This window comes from Gouania willdenowi, chromosome 8, assembly GCF_900634775.1.
Source record: "Gouania willdenowi chromosome 8, fGouWil2.1, whole genome shotgun sequence".
In the NCBI taxonomy this organism is placed as follows: domain Eukaryota; kingdom Metazoa; phylum Chordata; class Actinopteri; order Blenniiformes; family Gobiesocidae; genus Gouania; species Gouania willdenowi.
This window is the reverse complement of record NC_041051.1, coordinates 27,623,894-27,648,559: the sequence shown is the minus strand read 5'-3', so window position 1 is coordinate 27,648,559 and position 24,666 is coordinate 27,623,894. Positions and strand designations below refer to the sequence as shown.

The 24,666-nt window shown below is 37.6% G+C and overlaps 2 protein-coding genes across 4 annotated transcripts; both read right to left on the bottom strand.

Annotated features, from left to right (window-relative positions):
* Positions 1-128: 128 nt before the first annotated feature.
* Positions 129-12,499, bottom strand: LOC114469004 (uncharacterized protein C16orf45). 2 transcript variants are annotated; one of them, XM_028456201.1, is made up of 6 exons: positions 12,306-12,499; positions 9,873-9,993; positions 5,256-5,329; positions 3,212-3,326; positions 2,545-2,615; positions 129-497 (listed from the first exon to the last, which is right to left on the bottom strand). In XM_028456201.1, exons 1-6 carry the CDS (start codon positions 12,376-12,378, stop codon positions 379-381), a joined length of 573 nt encoding a protein of 190 aa, XP_028312002.1. In that variant the 5' UTR covers positions 12,379-12,499; the 3' UTR covers positions 129-378. The 2 variants fall into 2 exon arrangements, with proteins under 2 accessions (XP_028312002.1, XP_028312003.1); XM_028456202.1 differs by having other exon boundaries at positions 9,873-9,990.
* A 5,401-nt stretch (positions 12,500-17,900) lies between these two features.
* Positions 17,901-22,493, bottom strand: mfsd6l (major facilitator superfamily domain containing 6-like). 2 transcript variants are annotated; one of them, XM_028456200.1, is made up of 4 exons: positions 22,338-22,493; positions 22,192-22,253; positions 19,706-20,103; positions 17,901-19,615 (listed from the first exon to the last, which is right to left on the bottom strand). In XM_028456200.1, exons 3-4 carry the CDS (start codon positions 20,051-20,053, stop codon positions 18,278-18,280), a joined length of 1,686 nt encoding a protein of 561 aa, XP_028312001.1. In that variant the 5' UTR covers positions 20,054-20,103; positions 22,192-22,253; positions 22,338-22,493; the 3' UTR covers positions 17,901-18,277. The 2 variants fall into 2 exon arrangements, with proteins under 2 accessions (XP_028312001.1, XP_028312000.1); XM_028456199.1 differs by having other exon boundaries at positions 17,901-20,103.
* Positions 22,494-24,666: the final 2,173 nt, after the last annotated feature.

Sequence of the window (24,666 nt, the reverse complement as noted above, 5' to 3'; positions counted from 1 at the left end):
AGTATACCACTAGATTTAAATCTTTTTAAAATAGTAAAATGTGGGAAAGCTTGAAATTAAACATATTTTAATAATTGTTAACTACATATGTGAAGTACTGTACATAGAAGTGTAACATGGTTCCCCAGTTTTTATAGAATTTTCATGGCAATTACAACTACAAAGTCAACTATCTGAACTCAATTACAATTTAACTACGATTACGACAGCAACAAATATTTTGCAATTACAATTATGATTACGCCATAACTGTAATCAATTACCAATAACGTGATTATAATTATAATAATTGACCCCAACCCTGACATCGGCACACATCTTTTCTTAGAGGCGGGACTTAAACACATTAAGCACTGATGGGACTCGTTGATGAGGTGGTCACATGACGGAGCAGGTGAAGCCGCAGCAGTCTTTCAGTAGCGTGAGTCCGGTTTTAGTGATGAACGGTGCTGACGTCGGCCTTGATTTGGAAGCTACTTTGTGAGCTGGTGAAGAACCTGCGTGAAGAACACAAGCACAACACGTTCACACACGTCTACATGTTAGTTCCAGATGCTTCCTGAAGAAAATGGTAGAATTTAAGGGACATTATTTGGACATCTTGTCTTTCATCCAAAAGGAGGACGGTGAAGCTAAGTTAAGCTAAGCTAAGCTAAGCTAAGCTAACAAAGGGCCATCAAGTAAAGTACTTTCAGGAGTTTTGTCTTATTTTAGCTGTAGTGATCAAATAATCACGACACATCTAAATGCCTGCTTTATATTTTATGGAAATTGAAGTTTCTGGCAATAGATGAGTTTCCGGGTTTGCTCATGATCCTCTGCGCGCATCGCCATCTTGTGTGTCACTGTAACCTTTACTGGTAACCCGTCATCCATTTTACCTGATTTTAGCGGTGTGTCATGCCGCATACATGCGTTGTGTGGAGTTGCTCAAACAGAGCGAAGCCAGAATAAAATACAAGACAGTTTTATTGCATTCCTAAAATAATAACTAGTCAAGGAGAACAAACAGAACGTCTGTCCACGAAACGGAGAAACAAATGGCTAGCCATCATCAACAGGAAAGCTCTCCGACCTGACGCAGAAAAGCGACACTAAAGTCTGTATGGATTATTTCATCACAGGTAAGTGTTCATATTATAGATGCATCTCTTGTCGTCCCACCAGCAGAGATGTTATGATGTTTTCATATGAATACACAACGCGTATGTTTACGTTGTCATTCGAGCTGCACGTCATTGGAAAGCTGCAATTGTTGTGATTGAAGCCATATAAAGGCAAGATGGGAAGATGAGGTGATGCTTTTGTTTTAAAAAAGGGATGTTTGATTTTCAGCTTGAAGGGTGATTTTACATTCCACTTGCAATGCATCATGGGATGGTTGAGTATGACGAGTGTGCCCACCGTGCATACTTATATACTAATATACTATACATTAGGGTATTTCTCACCCTCATTTTGACCTCAAACTTAGTAAGAGTAGTGCTTTAGTATGCCACTTCAAACACGGCCATGGGCTTTCAGAACAAGCCAAGCTCCACCCCTTTTTATTCGTGCTGCATCCAAAGCCACGCCCAGCCAAGCTTGAACATGCATCTGATAGAAAGATAAAGAATTCCCTCATTAAGCTAAAAACTGATGAATGTTAGCTGACAAGGCCAAGCCTTGGACAACTACTGTAAAATAACCAGCTCTAAAATGGTCAGGAACAGATAACAGCAGAGGAAAAAGAAAAAAAACACTTTTCAAGCATCTGAAACTGAAACATTTTCATTCATGTGACAATTATAGATTCAAATATTCAAATAATAGATTGAGGCAGCACTAGTCCCACAGATCAAATTGGAATATGGCAAAGATGGGCAACTTTAATCACAGTGCACTGGGCCACAAAGGTCAGATTATGAGAATCTGAATATTAATTTTGTCATTTTTGTATATTTTACTTGTTATTTTGTGTGCTTTTACTGTCACTTTGGGTGTTTTTATTGTCATTTTGTGTGTTTTTGGTCTCATTTAGTGTGTTTTTGTTGTCGTTTAGTGCATTGCTATAGTGTTATTTATTATTATTGTGTAAAAATAGTGTTATATTTTTCTTTAATATTGTGTGATTTACTTCTTGTTTTGTGTGCTTTTAGTTTTGGTTTCATTTAGTATGTATTTCTCTCATTTTGTGTGTTTTTGTTGTCATTTGATTGATTTTACTGTAATATTGTATATTTTTCTGTTCTTTTTGTAGTCATATTGTGTATTTTTCTGTTCTTTTTGTAGTCATATTGTGTATTTTTCTGTTCTTTTTGTAGTCATATTGTATATTTTTCTGTTCTTTTTGTAGTCATAGTGTGTATTTTTCTGTCCTTTCGTGTGTTTTTGAAGACATTTTTTGCATTTACTTTTGTTACACAGCCCAAACTGACAAATCAAAAGCCAATCCAAGAAGCAAAAAAAATGAAATATTAATGGCATTCTGGCAGAATAATCGCTCATTTAAATACAAATACCTCAAACAAAGAACATGTAGAACTTTTATTCCCTAAAGCTTACCTTTTGTGGCCAATGCTTTTGGGAATTTGGACTGAACAAAAGCAGCCATTTCTTTGTCTTCCTCTTTTTCTCTGTGGAGCAAAAACATCAGTGTTCCTGTTATTTGTTATTTGGACAGATAATACGTTGCATTTTTAATGCCACCTGTCTGTGCCTGAGAGACACCTGGGCAGGGAAGCCCATAATAATAAAGGCAGAGAGAGCTTCTCGCAATCTACACTATCTCTCGTTGAGCCTGAGATTTCTTACAATAATCACTGCCTGCTTATCAACAGTGGAGGCTAATTTAACACTATTTTTCACTCATCTCATTTGTTCTAAGAACCCCAAAAACATAGTATTTGAGGTTTATTCCCCAAAACTTGCTTCTAAAAACGGGCTGTTGTGGTGCCTTCATGCATATGTATGAGTGGGCGTGTCTTCAGACACTGACGCCACACAACAGCTTTATTACCATAGCGATTTTCTTATTGTTTCAGCCAAAAAACTGCACATTCCAGTAAAACACATGGCTATTTAAGCGGTTATTGTGATTGTGAGTCCGACAAAAGCTGCTCCACGGTGAGTGTTTATCACAGCAGCAGCAGCAGTACTCCCTGTAGTACCATCGCGTACCCCTAGTGGTACTCGTACCCCCATTTGAGAAACAGTAGTTGATCAGACTCACCTCAGCCTTTCGAACTCCACATCCTCCACCAGGAAGTCTCTGGTCTCCACCAGCTTGTTGATCTGCTGCAGCAGCTCGTCTTCCCTTTCCCTGTCGTCTTTGGACTTGTCTTTGTCTGTTATTGAGGAAAGGTTTGTTTAGTATGATTTACATGGCAGACTTCATTTGTATCTTTATTAATCAGATTCATTAAATTAACCAAAAAACCCAAAAACATTATTTTCCTGTTGTCTTTTATATCTTTGCGTTTAGTTGATAAATAAAAAGAAGGAAAAAAAGAGGCTTTGTTAGAGCCCGATATGTAACAATGACCAGAAATGTAATATGAACCAATTTGTTGTAAAGAAAATAAAATGTAATCAAACTCGAAATGTAATAAAAAAATAAAAAAAAGTGCTGAGCCAAAAATGTAATAATAAATATTATAAAACCTAAAATGTTACAACTGGTCAATAGTGTAACAAGATGCTTTGTTCATTATTACATTATGGTGCAGGCAAAACATGTTTCCACTAATAGTGTCATAATTTTATTACAGTGAGTAAATTATTTATTGCCTTAATGTGGAGCAAGGGGTGTCAAACTCATTTTAATTTAGGGGCCAAATACAAAGCAGTTTATCTCAAGTAGTATAATTTAATAATTATTGTGCTGTAGATTGCACTACCACGTATAAATAAAGTATAAAATATAATGTATGGCACTAATAATATCAAAACAATGAGTGACAGATATCAGTCCCTGCAAGATCTTCACTCTCAATTTATTTTTGGGATATTGTGGACCAAGTTTTATGTAATTTGGGGAAATTTTGTGGAATAATTTGAAGAATTTTGAAAACTGAAAACTTCTTTTAACAATTTGAGATTAAATTTAAATATATATATATATATATATATATATATATACTCGCCCATGCTCTACACCAGTGGTTCCCAAATAGGGGTACGTGTACCCCTAGGGGTACATGAGAGCACATTGCAGGGGGTACTTGGAAAGATTGAACAATTAATTTAAAAATAATCAGGAAATGTTCCTATTTCCTTTTCAGAGAATTCTTTTTTTGGGCAAAATAAACCACAAACAGTACTGTTGCTCAATAAAATCCTATATTTTCTTGTAATTTATAGAAAAAAATGATTATTTTATGCTGTAGAGGCCATTTTAGCACACTTCTAACAATAAGAGACAATAATTGACTACAATTTACAAATCAGACCATATTTACTTTGTTTATCGAAGTAATCAAATAAAAATTACATTGTATTTTTAAAAAATTAATGCCACTTTCAAGTATACTCATTTATATTGAATTTGTAGATTAAGCCTTTGGGAACCAATGTTGGAAACACAGTTAGGAGTTTAGCAGAGCCTGCTGTTCCACTAATAAAAAAGCATATGGGAATCTATGGAGAGGGTACTTATGCTATCAAAAGGGGGTACAAATGATTTGCCAAAAATGCAAAGGGGTACACGGGACAAAAAATATTGGGAACCACTGCTCTACACAAATACTTCCCATCAAAACCAGTGTTACCTATTATATATCACTGAGCTTCAGCCGCTCATAAAAACTCTTGTTGAAGAATCAATTTTCCGTCTTGGATCATTAATAACTGATCACAGTCTGTGTCTAAACTGAAAAATAAAACTGACTTCATGCGTCACTTTGTGTCGTCAAAATAAGGCCAGAGAAAACATCTGATGACAATTGGTCCAAAACCCAATTCCACAAGGTATTTATAACGTCATAGCCCACTGAAGACTAACTGCACGAAGGATACTTATCTATTTAGTTGCCACAGCAACTGCCTTTTACATCACAACTTAATAAACAGTCTTGTTTTATTCTGAATAATTTTAGACGAATGAGAGAATATGAGAGACACCTTCAGGGTTTAGTTGGAGTTGATAAATCAACAAGATCAACAAATCTGACTTAAAAGAATTTTTTTAATAAAAGTTGATGAATATTATGTTGAAGATTTAAGTCTAATCCAGCAAAGGGAAAACAACTGAGTGACCATTTGGAGATTTTTTGCACCTGGGATAGAGACGAGTTTCTGCAGCTCCTGCTTCAGCCTGGTGATTTCTTTGCAGAGTTGGATGTCATCCATCCTGAAAGGGAAAACAAACAAGTTTTAGGAATGAATATTCCACAGCAAGTCTGCTGAAAATGCACATGCAGTAGGCCAACTATACTTCCATCCACAGGTTTCATACAAATATGAGATTATGCACAGTGACAGCAGAGCAACCTTCTGAGAGCAGACGGAGAACAGGGAAAGGCAGAAGTCCGATTTCGCACAGAGATAACAAATGTTCATGTGCTGAAAGAATCACTACGCTGCCCCACCGCACCGTATCAGATCTCATTTCACACTCTGAGTCAGATGGAAATATGAAAACATCAGTGCTTCCTCATTCAGATTCATTCGATAGCCTTAGGTCGGGGTAACAGGGTGATTGTAGCTTCCTTCAGAGATTCTCTTCTAAATGCAATTTATAGTTTTTATATTCACTTAAAAAGACAATAATGATAATAATAATAATAATTTATTTTAATTAATGAACAAATGTAAAAAAAAAAAAAAAATACATACTGTAATTGCGCCAGAGTTAGCAAAAATGCTAATTTGCGTGTGTTGTCCTTTGGCAGGTCACAAAACAAATGTTATTCTCAAGGCTTAAAGTACATAAATATAATACAATCAGTCAATCAACAATACAAAGTGCATGAATATAAGCGTTAGAGTTAAAGCGCTTAAGTTTAGGTGTGTGTTGCCAGTGTATGAGTTATTTGGAAAGTGCACAAAGTAAAAAGCCACTAACCATTCACATATAGAAAATCAACAAATGCAATATACTGTATGTATACATACAGTACGTCTGTGCAAACTTGTAGAAAAGCAGGGCTAGTTGTGAGAACAGGTTCGGTTGATTATGAGCCAGTTTTTTAGATGTGATTTGAAAGTGGTGAAAGTAGAGCATTCTTGGAGATCCAGATGTTCGTATCCCTGACTCATAATAATGAGTAAAGGTAGTTTGTTTGTGGAGATACCCCATAATTACACAAACACATATTTAATATAGATGTTCAATAATTAAATACGTAATAATTCAGTTATCTCACGTAGATATAATTCATTTATTTGGTTAGAATTACAGAGACAAGTTATTTTCTTGTTCCGTTTTATTGCGTTGCTGGGGGTAATAAGTAGCTGTGGCACACACAGCCTCCCTGAAGTGTGAAGAGAAGTCGATTAAAGCATTTCTAAAGTTATCATTTAAGAATAAGACTTCAGATTTATTCCCTTGGAGTTGATGCGGCTAATGAGGTATTTTATTTGTGAAATGTGTAAAATCTGTCTTTTTGTGAGTTAATTGAAGTTTTGTTTTTTATTTTTTAGCTCTGACGGCATTTGAAATGTAAAGAGATGTTAATAAATGCTCAAATTAAGGGTCAAAGTCGTTCTCGGGTTTTAACTTAAAAAACTCAAGAACGACGTTGAGCCTTGATTCAACGTCTCGGAGGGAGTAACAGTGATGTTAATGCTGGCTTTAGATCATTCGGTGCCTTAGGTATGAGTCGACTTTGTCAAAAATGGTGCAAAATCCAAAAGAAATGCAAAACAGTGCAATCAAATGTTAAAATACATTATAAAACTTTCAGTACAAGAAAATTTCTACTTTCCTGTTTGGTGTTACTAGTCAGTAACACAAATCTTAAAACGAAAGAACACAATGTGCAAACAACACAATAGAATTATATAGAATAGAACAAGAATTAAAATAAAAAAATATATAAATATGGCATTGAAAATATCCTATTTTCAATACTAATATTCAATTAAGAAAAAACATGTACAGTGATTTTAAATGGTGTGTTTCACGTTAATTATACCTTTTTGAATTATTATTAAAAAATAAATAAATAAAAAAAAATCGAAATGGGGTGGGTGCAATTTGACACCCCTCCAGCAGATGACGTCCTAGGTGGCCGCCTGTGTTGCCTGTCGGGAAGGCCGGCCCTGATGTGGATTGTATGTATACGTAAATGTTAAAGTTTAAGCTGTAGCAATTATTTTTCACTATCATTTTTTTTCAACAAACCTTTTCCAGACTTTACACTCTTATTAATACCCTATGAATTTAGATATCTAAAGTGTTTTTCCTCCTTTTATGTTGCTGCGTTATCAGTTAAGGCAAAAATAGGCAACTTTTATCACAGCATTGACCTATCTGAGCAATGATATAGGAAACAACAAAAATTTTGTCTACAATTAGTGGTTTTGAGTGTTTTTTTTTTTTTTGTAGTCGTTTTCTGTGTTTTGGGAGTCATTTGGTGTCGTTTTGTTGTGGTATTTTTTGGTTTTTGGAGACATTTCTTTCATCATTTTGTGTGTTCTGTTATTTATGTGTATACTTGTAGTCGTCCCGTATGTTTTGGAGAAAAACCACAGATTTTTTATGTCCTTGTGTGCAATTCTGAATGTTTTTTGGAGTAATTTGTGTATTTTTGGAGTCATTTATCTTTTTGTTGCCATTTTGTACAAATTTCACTATTTTTCTTTATTTGTGTGTGTTTTTTGGAGTCTTTTTTTTTTTTTTTTTGCATTTACTTTGCAGGCCACACAAAACTACTCCAGTCTCTTTTTCCTTTGACAACTCTTCCGTCTTTGTGTCAGCCATAGTTCAGCCAACTAACCTGAACTCCCCAGACTGAGCGTGTCCGTCCACTGAACACATTCATTTATGGATAGACTTTACTGCACTATGCTGTTTCTGTTTCAGCTACTGCAAATTCTACCTGAATTACAAATGGACAAAACTCACAAAAAGGCTAAAACATTTAAAAACATGAATAATAGACTTAGAATGGAACACAAAAAGTCATATATCATGAAGAGAAATGGGTTTGATCTCTGTAACTTCCTATTTCATGTGTTTCAGCGATGTGTGTCTCCATGGAAAAGTGGAGAAATAATTAAAAGCCAAGACAACAACGTTAATGATCCAAATATAGTTCTGTGTATTCTGAGTGGCTGACAGCTGCTGTGGAGCATCGTCTCTGACTCCCGGGTGTATAAGTATCCCCTCCCTGTCAGGAAGAACGTTACGTGGAAAAGCAAACCAGTGGCTATCACAATAAAAATGAATGCAGAGACAATAAAACCTACTATTATTCTTAGAGAAAATAATCCTGACCGCTAAACCAGCGTCATTGTTTGACAATATTAGAAATATAAAGCAAACACACTCACATTCTATGAGGCGTGCTTCTATAGTTTATAGTTTTAGTCATTAATCGGCCTAGAAATAATTCACAACTAAAGTCTGTCCTATTTAGATCATCTCAACCAGGGTTAGGGTCAGTTATGAAAAAAATGATAATTAATTACACTTATGGCATAATTATAATTGCAAAAAAATCTGTCGCTGTCCTAATTGGAATGAAATTGTAATTGAGTTTAGATAATTGCATGGCTTTGTAATTGTAATTGCCATGAAAATTCCATAAAAATTGTCAATTATAATTTAAGGCAAAACTGGTGAACCATGTTACAGTTCTATTTAGAGTTCTACACATACAGATAGTAGTTAACAATTATTAAAATATGTTTTGTAAAAAGCTTTTCCACATTTTATTATTGAATTTTTCTTTCTAAATCGAGAGAAAAAAGGCTCAGACGCCCTCAACAAAATATTAAAACCTATATTTTCATTGATTAGGTAAACTAACAAGGTAACCAATAGATAGGGAAGAAATTAGATGATAGATATTTGTTTTTAGTGTATTTTACGGCTGATTTAAGAACCGCTATAATAAGAGATGCTAACAGAAAGCTAACACAAGAGGAAGATTAACTTTTATTAGGTTATTTATTTAAGAAATGCTGGTCACTATAATCGTAATTGAACATGGGTAATTGAAAACGTAATTGTAACTGAAAAACGTAATTGACCCCAACCCTGATTTCAACTGGAATAAATTGCCTAAAAACTGAGGAACTCAACAAATTTGCATGTAAATATTAAAAAAAAAAAACACACACAAAAAAACCCTGTATTGTTCGATTACCGTTTTTCATTATTGTAATTGTAATTGTATGTAATTGTATTTTATTCATTTTTTGCTAATGTATATTTATTGTAAATATCTTGTTGCTTTTAATTAAGGGCCCCAGGAAGACTAACAACCACTATGGTGGAAGCTAATAGGGATCCCAATAAACCAGTGGTTCCCAAACTGGGGTTTGTGTACACCTAGGGGTACTTTAACGCCTCACAGGAGGTACACAGAAACATTTGTCACTTTATTGTCTAACATTATAGTTTTTTTTTTACATGCACATAGACTTTTTTTTTCATCCATTAATAATAATAATTTGTGGCACAACTATTTAAAATACACCAAAATGTGAAGTTCAAATTCTAAAACGAGCAAAACATCGGAAGTAAATGAATAAAAAGTCCTTAATTCAAGGTTAATGTTGGATGAGACACAGGAAAGACTTTAGACGAGCCCGCAGACACAAATATATACTGTATAATATGAGCTAAGGCAGCGATTCTCAACTGGTGGGTCGGGACCCAAAAGTGGGTCGTGAACAGCTGTAAACAATAAACAATAAACGATGTTTGTCTTGTTGTTGCTTACATGTATCTCAGCTCGGACTCCCTGCGTACGAGGACGTCACGTATCCGCTCAATCCTGAACAGCTCTCCTTCGATGTCCTCAATGGTGACGGTGGAGTCGGCCATCGAAACCACATCTTCTGCTTAAAGATGACCACCAACATTATTAGACCTAATCATTCCTTTTTGATAAGAACATTGTAGGATCGACTGTACTTGAGCCCAGTAATAAAAAAACAAGCTCTTTAATTAGTGATACTGTCAACATAAGGACTGTAAAACCACTGATGAATAATAAAAGGCAAACTTACAAACTGTAATTCCAGAATACAATGAAAAAAAATAAATGATAATGTTACAAATGTCACAGTGACTTATTAGCTTTCACCAAGTCTATCACACCTGCTGCTTCCTTTAGAGACAGATAAAGTAGTCGCACCCTAACATCTTCTTTTTTGATCATAGAATCTTTTTCTGTAATGAAAAAATGATAATATTGAATAAAATAAAGACTTCCTTTATTCATGTTCTCCCTGCTTCCTCCTGAAGCCATGACTCTTCTGACGGTTCCTGTTCTGGATTTAACCAATAAGTAAGGCTTTATTATTATTATTATTTATTACATTGTTTTATTTCACAAAAGGTAATAGTGCATTTTTGGTTTTGGGCCCTGTAGCAGGCTGGCAGCGTGCCAATTAGAAACCCAATATTTAGACTTTTTATGTAGCTGTGTATGGACAATAACAATACAATATTTACAATAATAACATTTCTAAGCCAAAGCACAAAAAATGCACTTATACAAATAATACTATTTGAATTCTATACATCTAACACTTGAATGAATTAGTAATACTTTATACACACGGCTGACATCACGCTGACTTAATCCGTCATTAGCATAAATAACGTGTCATGAAGGTTTATTAAGTGTCGTTGGCTTAATTATGACACCTTTGGAGCTTTGTTGGTATTTTTTGGGTTAGATGGCAGGATCTAGTGGGTTAGGTAGGGTTAAGGTTAGGGTTAGGGTTAGGGTTAAGGGTTAGGGGTTAAGTAGGGTTAAGGTTAAGGTTAGGGTTAAGGGTTAGGGGTTAAGTAGGGTTAAGGTTAAGGTTAGGGTTAGGATTAAGGGTTAGGGGTTAAGTAGGGTTAAGGTTAAGGTTAGGGGTAAGGGTTAGGGGTTAAGTAGGGTTAAGGTTAAGGTTAGGATTAGGGTTAAGGGTTAGGGGTTAAGTAGGGTTAAGGTTAGGGTTAAGGGTTAGGGGTTAGGGTTAGGGGTTAAGGGTTAGGGGTTAAGTAGGGTTAAGGTTAAGGTTAGGGTTAGGGTTAAGGGTTAGGGGTTAAGTAGGGTCAAGGTTAAGGTTAGAGTTAAGGGTTAGGGGTTAAGTAGGGTTAAGGTTAAGGTTAGGGTTAGGGTTAGGGTTAGGGGTTAAGTAGGGTTAAGGTTAAGGTTAGGGTTAAGGGTTAGGGGTTAAGTAGGGTTAAGGTTAAGGTTAGGGTTAAGGTTAAGGTTAAGGTTAGGGTTAAGGTTAAAGTTAAAGTTAAAGTTAAAGTTAAGGTTAAGGTTAAGGTTAAGGTTAAGGTTAAGGTTAAGGTTAGGGTTAGGGTTAGGGTTAAGGTTAGGGTTGAGGGTTAGGGGTTAAGTAGGGTTAAGGTTAAGGTTAAGGTTAGGTTAAGGATTAAGGGTTAAGTAGGGTTGAGGATAAGGTTAGGATTAAGGTTAGGGTTAGGGTAAGGGGTTAAGCAAGGTTAAAAAGTAGTAAACTTTCCAGAATAAGGTTAAGGTTAAGGTTAGGGTTAGGGTTAGGAAGGGTTAGGGTTAAGGCAGTCACAATAGTTCTCAAACTTTTTTTGGCTCAAATACCATCTTTTTTCTTATTTCTGAATCTAAGTACCCCCTTTTGTCTGACTGTAACATTTTGCTTAGAAAAAACCCTATTGAAAAACAGATTTAGATTTATTTCTATAGTTTTTTTAAAAATCATTTCCAGTCATCTCACACCTGGGGTGGAACCAAGACTGATCCTTTATTTGTTCATTTTCCACTTCCTCCCTTTCAAGTACCCCCTGTAGTCCCACCGCACACTCTAAGGGTACACGTACCCCCATTTGATAAACACTGGGTTAGGGTAACGAATAACATGACAGCCTTCATGACACCTTATTCATGCTACTATTGACAGATGTCATGTCATAATAATGACAGTGTAATGTCAGCCTTTATGTATAACACGTCAAGTAAAGTGTTACCAATGAATTCTACTGACAATTAAAATAGCTGTAAGAAAAATGGTATTTTATTCTTATTTTTAGAATGAATTGAAGAAAATAATTACAAATAAAAGTGGAAAAGCACAAACTTACTTTATAAAAATAAACTGTTAGTTTTTTTTAATAAAGCTATACATTTAAAATGCAGCAGTGAATGAAGTGACCTCATATAAACACTCACCTGCTCTCTCTGTCTCTGTCTCTGTCTTTTCCAAATGGCTAAGCTGCTGACAGGAATGTCTCCCTGTCTCCATGGTTGGAAGAATGTGGGGATAATCTAGAGGACACCCTCCTTTTGTGCAGAATGATGCTCACTGAGTCCGTGCAGCATCACCGTGACCGTGACATGTGGCAAAGCAACAGTACAACAGCTGCTCTGAGGCGCCCCCTGCTGACACACAAGTGGAATGACAGTTATGATACACTTTTGTCAGGTTTGGGGTCAATTACATTTTTCAGTTAAAATCACGTTTTCAATTACCCATGTTCAATAACAATTCAATTACAGCGACCAGCGTTTTTCCCCAATTACAATGAAATTGCAATTGATTTTTTATCTTCAGAAAGTCAATTACAATTACGTTTTCACTTAATCACAATCACTGAACCCGAAATAAATAACCATGTTCAATTACAATTCAATTACAATTATAGTGACCAGCATTTCTTCCAATTACAATTACATTACAATTATTTTTTGATCCTCAGAAAGTCAATGACAATTACGTTCTCAGTTACTAAAGTTCAATTACAATTCATCACAATTACTGAGCCTGAAATAAATAGACAAATAAAAGTTAACCTTCCTTTTGTGTTAGCTTTCTGTTAGCATCTGTAATGCTAACAGGTCCTAAATTAGCTGTAAATACACTAAAAACAAATATCTATCATGTAATTTGTTTCCTATCTATTGATTACCTTGTTACGCTTCCTAATTAATGAAAATACAGGCTTTAATATTTTTGGTGTGGGCGTCTGAGCCTTTTTTGTGTCATTTTTTTCTTCAAATGATATAATGTGTGAAAACTTGATATGAAACAAATTCTAATAATTATTAACTACATACGTGTAGAACTGTACACAGAACTGTAACTCGGTTCCCCAGTCTTGCATTAAATTATAAGTGACCAATTTTATAGAATTTTCATGGCAATTACAATTACAAAGTGAATTAACTGAAGTAAATTACAATTCAATTACGATTACAAGAGCAGATTTTTCGATTACATTTTCAATCATGCCATAATTGTAATTAATTATCAATTGAACGTGATTATTGACCCCATCCCTGCTGCAGTATCCTTTTTTTATAATGTAAATGTGCTGTGAACACATTAAGCACATATTTACCATTTAACTTTATTGTGAATAAACAGGAAGTGGTTAAGTTTTCTAGGAAAGCTGCTCTCGAGGTGCTCAATTCTTCTGTTTAGCACATAAATTAGAATAAGAAGTGGGACCTCTAGTGGACAAACTATACTTCCCATCATCCATGCTTGTGTTAAGTATGTATATTTAATATTTACATAGGTTGACCTTACGTCCGGATTTACCAGACTTCATGGACTGAGTTTACGACGTACTGAGATCGATTATGATCACCTGCACTACCGGAAAATGAATTTTTGCTAGTTCCGCTGTGATTTTCGTTACTTCCGCCGTGCTGAGTGCCTGACAATCTTAACAACTTGAGTAAAGTATCGTAATAGCGTCGCATGCATCAATCTCAATACAAATAGGAATAATCTATTTTCCAAAAAACATGATTATATTATACATTGCAATAAATAACAGTTAACCTAATGTAACTTTACAATAATAAACTGTAGTATTCATATAAATTAGCAATCTGACCTTGACAAACATTATCATTGGTTGACTAATGTGATGTTTTAAGCATTTTTTAAAATCAGTACAGCAATCTCTGTATGACATTGCACATGGCAAGTCCAGCACGGGTACATCTCTGTACGTACCAGTCACGTACTCAGATTTTAAGACAATCTAATTGTAAAACAATCTCAGTACGGAGGTAAACTCAGTCCTTGACACCGGACAGATCCTCTTTTCACGTCTTGTCCGGGCTGTTCAGGGAATGCATTTAAAGAACATGTTAATATGAAAAAAACCTAACTTCGCTAATATTTGCTCTATCTGTGAAATTCTTCCAGTTTTTGAAAGCTAAGGAGCTGCTCTTTAAAGCCATTTTGGTCATTTCACACACGTGACAGAATCATTAAAGATGCCGCTTTTTGTTTTGACGAAATTGTCACACACGAGGAAAAGAAAAAAAGACGCAAAGTACAAGAAAGACAGATTAAAAGAGACCAAAAAAAGGTGGATTTAAATGAAAAGGTATGTACTGAAGTGTATATTTTCTGCTGTTTTCATGCTCTGAGACCCTCCACAGCATTTCATCGTTAATCAAGCCTGGCCAGGTTTACCTGTTACCAGTACAGCAGGGATGACTTAATCTCACACAATCTGGTCTTGAGAGGACCGCCCAGATGTTTGGGGAGTCCCCAGTACATCTGTCAAATCTAAGCAGCCACCCGTATCGTCATGCTTCACACACCTGAAGAGCCGATTCAGGCCCAGAGCTGCACAACAGCAAGGACTGACAGCCATAGTCATGGAGAGAGGAATGAATGCACTCCTTAAAACTATGCAGATACTGTATATATCCGACAAATGGGCAACTGGCAAATACACAAAAACAACAACAAAAGCATAGAAAATGACAACAAAAACACAGAATGACTTCAAACACATTTAAGATTACAGAAATTGCATTTTGTGTAGAAGTGCGTTTAAATTGGAGGGAATAGCAGGGCGATTTGAGGAGGGAGTACAACTTGATTGGCGATTTGAGGGGGCAGCATTAGTGACCCACCAGGACCAACTCTGCCCCACAACACAACACCCACTCCCCCCGCAATGAGAGAGAGCACCACCAACTGCCCAAGCAGGGCCACCCTCAGAGATTATTTTAGATTTTTCAATGTTTGTCTGGTAGGCCATGACACTGTTGCTTTGGTTTGAACACACACACACACAAGTGTTCACATGACTGGATCTAGACTGCACTAGGTTACAGTATGTGGCTAAGACACATCTGCACCAGACTCCACTGGGTGCAAGCAGGTTATGAAGATACACAGATGGACACACACACACACACACACACACACAGACATGGAGAAACATAGACATCTTCCTCTGGTCACCTGCGCGTGGGCTTAATCTACTAAACTTTGCTTGACGCCACAACTTTGTCTGACTGGACTTCACACATTGCAGTCCATTAGAGCTATGTGTAGATGGTGGATTGTATTTGAATATAGTCTTGGTGTTCTACTAAATAATCTTAGTTTTTAGTTCCCAATTTTTTTAGGTTTAGGGCTTTGTTCCTAGTGGTTAGGTTAAAGCTATTATACGGTATACGCTTTAGCAAAAAGGTAGATTTGAGTTTACTTTTAAAGGTGGAGAGAGTAGCAGCCTCACGTACTAAGACTGGGAGCTGGTTCCAAAGGCGAGGAGCCTGGTAGCTGAACGCTCAGCCTTCTAGACACTTTTGGGACTTCCAGGAGACCAGCAAACTGAGAACAGAGACTTCTGCCTGAACGATATGGCTTTGTTTGCTAAGAGGAGGAATACAAGGAAAAAAAAATTTCTGACACCCCAGGAAGAAGGTAGAGAAAAAACCCTGGGCACCCCCAACCCACACCAATAGTTGAAAAAGCTCTTTGCACAAAATTCATGTCTGGGAAGATTGAAAAGCATGAATCTAAACAGTTCAACAGTTATTTTGTGTGCTTTTATAATGTTGTGCATTTTACTTTGCATGTGGCCCTCGACCACCAGTTCCACATGTCTGGCAAAAATGAAGGATGAGCGTTTTATGTTAATGAATCATGTTATGGTAGAAAAACAGGTTTTGGAGGTGAACTCAAAAGCAGGAAAGTGAAGATGAGTCAGCAGTGATTATGTAGTCAACGCCTCTGCATGGCAGTATGTTTGTAGAATGCCTTTACACTTTGATGTTTTAACAGGCTGAGTCACATGTTTTAGGGCCAAACACAAGCAACTTACAGGACTTTTATTTGTAAAATATAACCAAACTACAAGATTTGGGATATTTTATTTGCTGCTTTCAACACTAATGTAAAACAAGGGTTGTGTAAAAAAAACACAACAAACCAAGAATTATTTTTAGTCCTTTTTAATAACTTTTTGCATTTCACAGTTTTAAGTACATTAGAGGCACATTATTACTAACAATGAACAATCAGATGTTAATGATATTCAGAGGAAGATGAGGAAGAAGCACGCTTCAGTTCGGGCCTCACCTTGTGCACACATCTTGTGTTTACATTTCTTGCAGCAGATTTTTGTTTTTCCTGATGCCGAAGCTGTTGAACCTGCCTAATGGAGCCGAGTACTCGACTTAGCCACCTACAGTAATCCGCTCTGTTGGCTTTATGACACAATGAGTGATTATGAGAATCTCTGAAGAAAGATCAGAAGGCTTTGTAATGAATGCTCCAACCCATCCAAACAGTTAGTCAGTCACTAAATGCAGTACAAGTTTGTATTATTCAAAGCATCAAATAAACATGTTACACGATAACATTAAATCTAGGTTAGAATTATTTGTTAATCAATTCATATTCTTATTGAGTTGAAAATGTCATACTCAAGAGTATGTTTATTGATAAAATAAAGATAAATAAAAGCATGGGTAATTTTTGGTTGTTTTTTCCCCGCCCATAAACAGGTAGTAGCAGCCCAAGGAATAAGGTGGATAGTCACTCACCTTCTTGCTGCTCTTAGCTTATACCTAAGACACAGAAGGCCTGATTTACTAGATTTAAGGTTTGCATGGGACCTTGACAGCCCACTCAGACATGTTGCTGTTTATCTACTAATCAGGTGCAACGAGTATTGCAAATGTAATGTGTTTTAAACCTGGAACTAACAGCAGTGGCTGTTTTTGCACATTATTTTGCCTGTTTCACAAGCTTTAGGCACAAATGGCTGGGGTTCACAATGCATGATGTTTTTTTTACTGTGAGGTGGCAGTCGGTTACAGCTTAGACCTTTAGTTTTCAATTTGTATAAAATACTGACATACGTCTGAGGGTAAAAAATGTCAGCTAACCTATGATGCCAATGTGCTAGACAAAGTATACCTCTATTATATAGTGCATGCAATGTTATACAGAAAACATGCGATCACATTTTCCCCTAAAAATATTTTTTGAAAACTGTGGGACTAAAATCCCAAATAATATTTATATTACCTGCAGAAACAAGTCAATGAGCATGAGCCAAAAAGCTCCAGGAGCGGTTCTTTGTAGTGCAACAGATTGGCATTCTAAACAGCACTCTATACTCTGTGTACATGTGATCCCTGGTGTCAGACAAAGTCCTGTCTGTGGTGTACATTAGGGTTGGGCGATATAGACCAAAATTCATATCTCAATATTTTTTCCTCAAATTGGCGATATATGAAATAAATCTCAATATTTTTTAACTCAAAGTGTTACCAGGAAGACAAATATAGGTTACATTTGCTGATGCAAAATGCTACACAGCCACATTTATTAACAAATAGTTGCACAATTGGTGACACTTTTGGCTTTTTCTCTTATAGGGGACAGCACGTGTGAGTGAGTTCTGTAGTGTGGCTTGTTTAGTGGAAGGTCTGGGTTAGCACTCAGAAATCCATCTTTTCATGCTGTTCTGAGAAGTAGCAAAAGCAGCAACTCCTGAAACAAGTATTTTAATACCAAATAAGTTACAAAATAAAGATATATTGAATAGGCAATATTGTAATTTTCTATATTGCCAAAACAGAAATCGCAATATATCTTGACTCTCAATATATTGCCCAGGGCTAGTATACATGCTTTAGGCTCTCCCATAAAGGAATGCTACTTCAAGGGTTTTTAGATCATGCTTTTACTGCACAGGCTCAGTTCTCGCCTCTCTGTTGTCATTAGCATTAGCAACAGAGCTCCAAAATAAACAATATTATGAAACACAGATGCTTGACACAAATCAGGATTTACCTGAACAACACAGAAAACCATCCCTCCAAGTAAACCCTTTAATCCACAGCACAGTCTGTGTTTTAGTCCCTGCTCAGAGTCAGTGGTTCACCCTCCGTCCATAGCCTTTCCTCCGCTCGCTCTCCATCGCTTTATCGAGCCAGTCTTTCTCCTGCTCCGACTCCGAGTCACTGGCCTCACTGGCATCTGCAGCCAAGAGGCGAGAGTAATTAATCCTGCGCTGGTTTGGAACCTTGTACTGGAGCACGGGTAGGATCACGCACCAGGACATGAGAGCGATGGCCGCTCCTCTGAACAGCCACGCTAGGCCAAACCTCTGTGCTGCAAAGCCTCCAGTGAAGCTTCCCAGTGCCCTACCAAGATGCAGGGCCAGGGAACTGAAGACTCTGTTCACACTCCTGTCAGCTCCTGGAGTGGCAATGTCATCACACTGGACCTTCACAGCCCACCACACAGCCCCACTGCTGAAGGAGGTCAGCAGCTGAGCGGGCAGCGCTGCCCACGGCCCCCACAGAAAGGAGTAGTAGAAGCACTGCACCCCAAGACCTGCAGCACCCACAGTCAGCACCTTCCCTGGACTGAGGACTTTAGACACTTTAGCAGCCAGTAAAGGATAGCAAGCCTGTGAGACCAGAGCCAGGGCTAAGGAGAGCCCCATGTGCAATTCACTGCTGCCGTGATCCTCCATCTGCCACAGCAGGAAGTTCTCCACCGCCGAAGCCCCGGCCCCGACCAGCAGGACAGTGACCACGCACAGTAGAGCGTGCGGAGAGCCGCGCACCAACTGCAGCGCCTTCAGCAGCCCATTGGCCCAGTCCCGCTTCTTATTCAGGTACAGTGGGAGGTACGTGGCCACCGGCACGGTCACAGCTGCAAAGCACGTGTAACAGTAGAAGTGAGCGGCGCTCCTCCAGCTCCAGGGGTCCACCCGACAGCTCAGCTGGCTGACCAGCACCCCCGCCCCGCCTACACCACACGCCGCACCCAGCAAACCCCACAGCCCACTGCTTCTGTAGCGATCCGATGCATCGGCAAAGTCCAGGTACTCGTACAGGCCGTCGTCCACCGTCCAGCCCAGAGGGGCCGACACCAGCGTCCAAGCTGACACCACCATCAGAATCAGGAAGAAAAGCTGGTGCTGAGTGTCCATCACTTTTAACCTGCCCAGAAACTCCAAATTACTTGGCTTCTCTTCCTTCATCTGAGGATGTTTGGATTTATGCTCTGACCTCTTATTCCTGGATCCAGTCACTGAAGCAGTGGGAGTGGGACTGCTAACTTTTGGATGCACGTCACTGTTGTTCAGTCCAATTGTAACACTCTGAGGATGAGGCTCATCTCTGTCCGAGGATTTGTTCAACCTTTCAGAAGTGGAATTTGAAAGACTGGGTGTGGTAGGAGGAGTCATGGAGACAGACTGGAAAACAGCAGGCAGTGGTTGATTCACTGTTGGTGACATTTTAGGCCCAGAGCTGCTCCTGACTAGGCTGTCGACAGTAGCACTAACCTGCTCGTCTGATGAGTTGCATCTGATACGTTGTCTGTTCACATCTACAGGGGGGAGGAGCAGCAGCAGAAGAGCAACGACCGCCGACGACACCAGGCAGCCATTTATCACCACTCGCCTCTTGTTGTAGTGTTTAGCGAGGAGACTGGCAACAGGGGTCCACACCAGCGATATGAGGTGTTTGGCGCCAATGACCATGCCGGTCATGGCGGGCGTCAGCCCCAGCTGTCTGAAGTACAGGGTGAGGAAGGGAAGCAGGCACGCTTTGCCACATGAGTGCAGAAAGTTAAAGGTGCCGGCGAGGGCGAGAGCACGATTAATGTCGATCTGCTTGTTCCTCTTCATCATGGTCGTGGTGAGTGTCACATGGAGAAACCGAAGAAGGTACACAGGGAGACCTACGAAAATAAACCACATCAAATCACTAAATATAATGCTTTTGGCATAAACTATGGAGAGCCGCCATTTTTGTCAGGATAGGACGCACTTTATTTCATCGGCCCGGCCTGTCGCTTTAAATAAATGCTGCGTTGTGGGAGGTAGAGGCGCAACAGGTCTGTTTACATTGTGGGAAGTGTTGTTTTTCTGTTCGCTCTTGGTGCTAAGCAACAGTGTGTCACCGCTCCTTCAGTTTTAAAGTGCAGCATCGAGGTTGTATGTTAGGAGAGCATTAAATATCACCTTGTATGTCTCCCTACACCCACTCAGTATGCAGAACTAGCCTAACGGACAGAGCTGTTGTCACCAGCAGAAACGAGCCATGGCCGAGTAGTTAGGTGTCAGAAAGACAAAAATGTGGCTAACAACTGTGATGAAAGCTGAGTGAAAGGATATCTGTTCATGGAGGGGATGATGCACCGAGGATCAGCACCTGATGGAGCCATGAAGAAAAGGTAACAGCTCAACATTTAGCCACAAGGAAGTAAGAGGGAACAATCTGGTGAGGGTACGGTTAGCGCCATGACACCTGCCCATGTCAGCAGAAACGTATTAGTGCTCTGAACAAATATGTTTGCAAGCGGCATTGAGATTTTCTGGGAAGAAATTCTGTCACTACCGCGTCCGATTTCAGATGTGACTTTGGCTTTGAGTCCATTAGCTTAGCCTAGCTTAGCCCACAGATCCCTTTCATACCAGCTTGGCTTGAAGCAGGTCCTCGCATATCACCAAATTTCGTCCGGACTGAAAAGTTTTAAGCTTGTATCCCGTACCGATATAATGGAGGCAACGCCTGGATAACTCTGGCTTAGTGACGTTATTTGGCTTAGAGAGGCAAAATAAATGTTTTTGTGGAGTTTTTCTTTTGCTGTTATAGCAACCATTAGCTTTACACTCCGCCATTGTTCAGCAACTGGATTAACAGAACACTGTTGCCTAGCAACAGCTAACAGAAATAAAAAACGTGCGTCATATCATGACCAAAATGGCGACTCTCCATTGTTGATGCTTGACGCTAAAAAGTCATTTTCATTTCATTTAATTTTTTTTAAATAAAAAGGGGCACAGATTTAGTTTATTGGTAATATATTAAACACATTTTCCACCACAGGCATCCTTTAAGATAGAAAACAGAAAATTTTTGTTACCTTTTGTTACCTTCTCACATTTTAGATAATAAACACCAGGGCCCGGTTTTTCAAAAGGTTTAACACGGATAAAATGTATCTGAATTTTTACGATTACGTAATATATATGATTTTAGATTAAACACATTTTTATTTTTTAGATATAGAATAAATTTTACATTTAATATTTAGATTTGACATTTAGATTTAGAATTTACTTTTAGATTCAAATGTAATATTTAAATATAATATTTAGATTGAATATTTAACATTTAGATTTTATATTTAACAGTAACATTATCTTTTTACTTTTTATTTTTTATTTTTACAAGAAAAATAAATATCCCACATTTCTCAAACATTGCTGTAAATCTGGTCAAAAGTAAAATGAAACAAGTCAATAGCATATCTAAATGTAAAATATTAAATGTAAATATAAATTGTTCAATGTAAATGTTAAATTATTTAACATTAACATTATATTTTTTACAAGAAAAGGAATATATCATAAATTTCACAATTACTGGTCAAAAGTAACCAAAAAATTAACATACAACAAGAAAACCAACAGCTAACAAAATGATTTACAATACACATGTTTTTAAAAATAAATATCACACATTTCTCAAACGTTGCTGTAAATCTGATCAAAAGTAACATAAAACAATTCACATACATTTTAATATATAATAATGTCTGACAGGAAGACTTTTACCAATATTTATGACTAATGAATTTAAAATGTATCTTTTATCATCCTTGTAAATGTGTACCTAACCCTCTAATGGTCTGTATTTGGGCCACAGACTCTATGTTTGACACCATATGTCTGTTGTTGTTTTTTTTAAAAGGGTAAAGCTTTTTAGGTAACTTGTTTTTGACATAATTTGATTAAAACTGATAAAACACTACATGACCTACCTTTATAAACAAGCTCCTCTTAGTCCGTCAGTAATGTGCAGATACAGACAACCTGGAAACACCTGCAGGATGTCACAAGTCCACGTCACGTCAAGTTTGCTCAACAAAATAAACACACAGACACACACAGTTGAACTATTATTTACCTTCTGGATTCTGCCTCACACAAAGTTTCTCACGATGGTTTAAAGGTGATTTATCACCTGTGGGGTCGGTATTACATCGCAAAGTGTGTGTGTGTGTGTGTGTGTGTGTGTTGCTGAGAGCGACGGACACCTGTCACTTGTCAGTCAGTCTAACTCTGCATACCTGCGCTTTCACCTGGAGGCCGTTAACACACCTGCAGCACCCCCATGTGGTCTGGAGGACGTCACTGCAAGTGTTTTTCAAACCGTTGTCATTTATATTAAAACTTATATTAATGTTAATGCTAATGTTAAGGCAAATACAGGGGTGTCAAACTAGAACTAGGTCAACTAAAATAAATAGTGTTCACAAGTGTGGAATTTTAACAATATTGAGGCCGAGCAGAGGTGAAACTAACGGACTACAAGTACTCCGGTTACTGTAACTGAGTTGCTTTTATGGGTACTTTTATGTCACCTCCAGGGCTCCGTAGTTTTGAGTACATTTCCAAATCAGTAATTCTACTCGTACTTAAGTACGTTTTAAAAACCGTTAGTGAGTAAATTAAATTTTTTGTTTTTTTTTTTTGGTTTTTAAATGACCAACGTACATTGTGAAGCTACAAAAAATTAAATGACCAGACAACATTCAAATGCACCGCGCCAGCACAGCATTGAATGGAGGTTATTTTCTCAGTTTAAGCATTTATAAATCTAGCTATACTATAAAATAGATAATATAAATAATAATAATTAATAATATACAGGCCCCCGCACTGAAGACTTTCAAATCCTGCTTTAAATCCACTTTTACTCCTTGGCTTTTAATTCACCTTGATATTTTATTTATTTTATTTTTTTGGGGGGGTGGGTTAGCCCTGTTTAGATGTGTTTAATTTCATCTTTTTATTGTTTGTTACCAAGGCAGCAGGAAATCATCAGTTAGAATTTTTTGTTGATTGTAACCATGACGACAGAATGGAAGCCAATGGAGGAGATGAAAGCCAAATAACTTCAAAGTACCTGGATACTTCTATATTATCACATACAGCTTAAAGCTCTACAAACTCCACTGTTTGTTGATAATTATCTTGCTTTTGTTATCTGAAACATTGACGATGGATCAAAAACCAGCGATGAACATTACTTTTGGTGACTTTTGGGATTCTGAGCCCTTATTTAACAAATTCAGAGGGGCGTCATTCCAAAAACCAAAGAAAGCTCGTAGGAAGAAGGTTAAGATGCAGAAGATGAAGGGAGACCAACCATCATCTCCTGGAGACAAGGGTGATGATGAACAAGTCAACCATCCACCAGTTACCGTACCAGTGAGTCCCTGTGATCCAGGCTGCACACTGGTACCTGACCAAGCACCACCAGGGTGTATCACATGTGAAGAAATGACATTCAAGGCATTCTTTACAAGGAACCAGATGGAATTACTAGACAGGGACCTGGACAACCTCAAACTGGCTCTGGACGTTTCCAAAAAGGAGTTCCATGAGCAGAAAGAACAATGGGAAGAGGAACGAACGATGATGATGAAGAAGGAAACAGAATCAGATTCCATGGTTAAAATCCAGAAGGAGGAAATCTCCAAGCTCAAGCTTAGCCTGGACCAATGTAAACAAGAGGTACGTGGAGGTGAGTCTGACCAGATGAAGATGCTGAAGTGGCAGCGGGAAATCACCTCCATCCTTCAGGGTCAGAATCAGGTGATCTTCAATCTCACACACTCACTGGATCAGACCAAAGAACAAGTAGAGGAGCAAACCAGGGAGCTTCAGCACCAGGAAACAACAGTGAGTCATTATCTCATTTATTGAACTTTTATTTACTTGTTTTTTTTAACGATGCTTTTACAAATTGAATTTTGTTGTCACATTTATTTAGAAATTAAACTAAATTCTATCAGTACAAAAATAAAATGGTAATAATAATATTAATACAAACTTCTGATAATAAAGTAATGATATTAATATACAATAATTGTTCTAAAGCACAATAATATAAAATGTTTTTTCTGCTGATTTTAATGTTCTTGTTGATTTTTAAGGCATTAAATATTTTCTGTTGCACTTTTAAATCATGTAAAGCACATTGAGTTGCCTTGTGTATGAAATACACTATACTAATAAATGTGTCTTGTCTGATTCTAATCTCCACGCAGATATCAGAAGCTCAGAAGAACGTCATCATCAAAGACGAAGAGCTGAAAGTGAAGGATCTCCTCGTGCGTGAGCAGAACATTGAAAACGACGTTCTGAGGGCTGATCTCAGGCAGGCGCAGGAGAAATTAAAAAGTCAAAGTGATCAACACGAGCAACTGTTGGAGGTGAACGCCAACATG

What these genes read in the sequence shown, in the direction of transcription:
- LOC114469004 (XM_028456201.1), bottom strand. Translation starts at nt 12,378, where the DNA reads ATGGAGACAGGGAGACATTCCTGTCAGCAGCTTAGCCATTTGGAAAAG. An exon ending in GAGTCCGAGCTGAGATACAT is followed by an intron (nt 5,330 to 9,872) that starts GTAAGCAACAAC and finishes TTTCCCTTTCAG; the next exon opens with GATGGATGACATCCAACTCT. An exon ending in GTGGAGTTCGAAAGGCTGAG is followed by an intron (nt 2,616 to 3,211) that starts GTGAGTCTGATC and finishes TTTGCTCCACAG; the next exon opens with AGAAAAAGAGGAAGACAAAG.
- mfsd6l (XM_028456199.1), bottom strand. Translation starts at nt 20,053, where the DNA reads ATGATGAAGAGGAACAAGCAGATCGACATTAATCGTGCTCTCGCCCTC.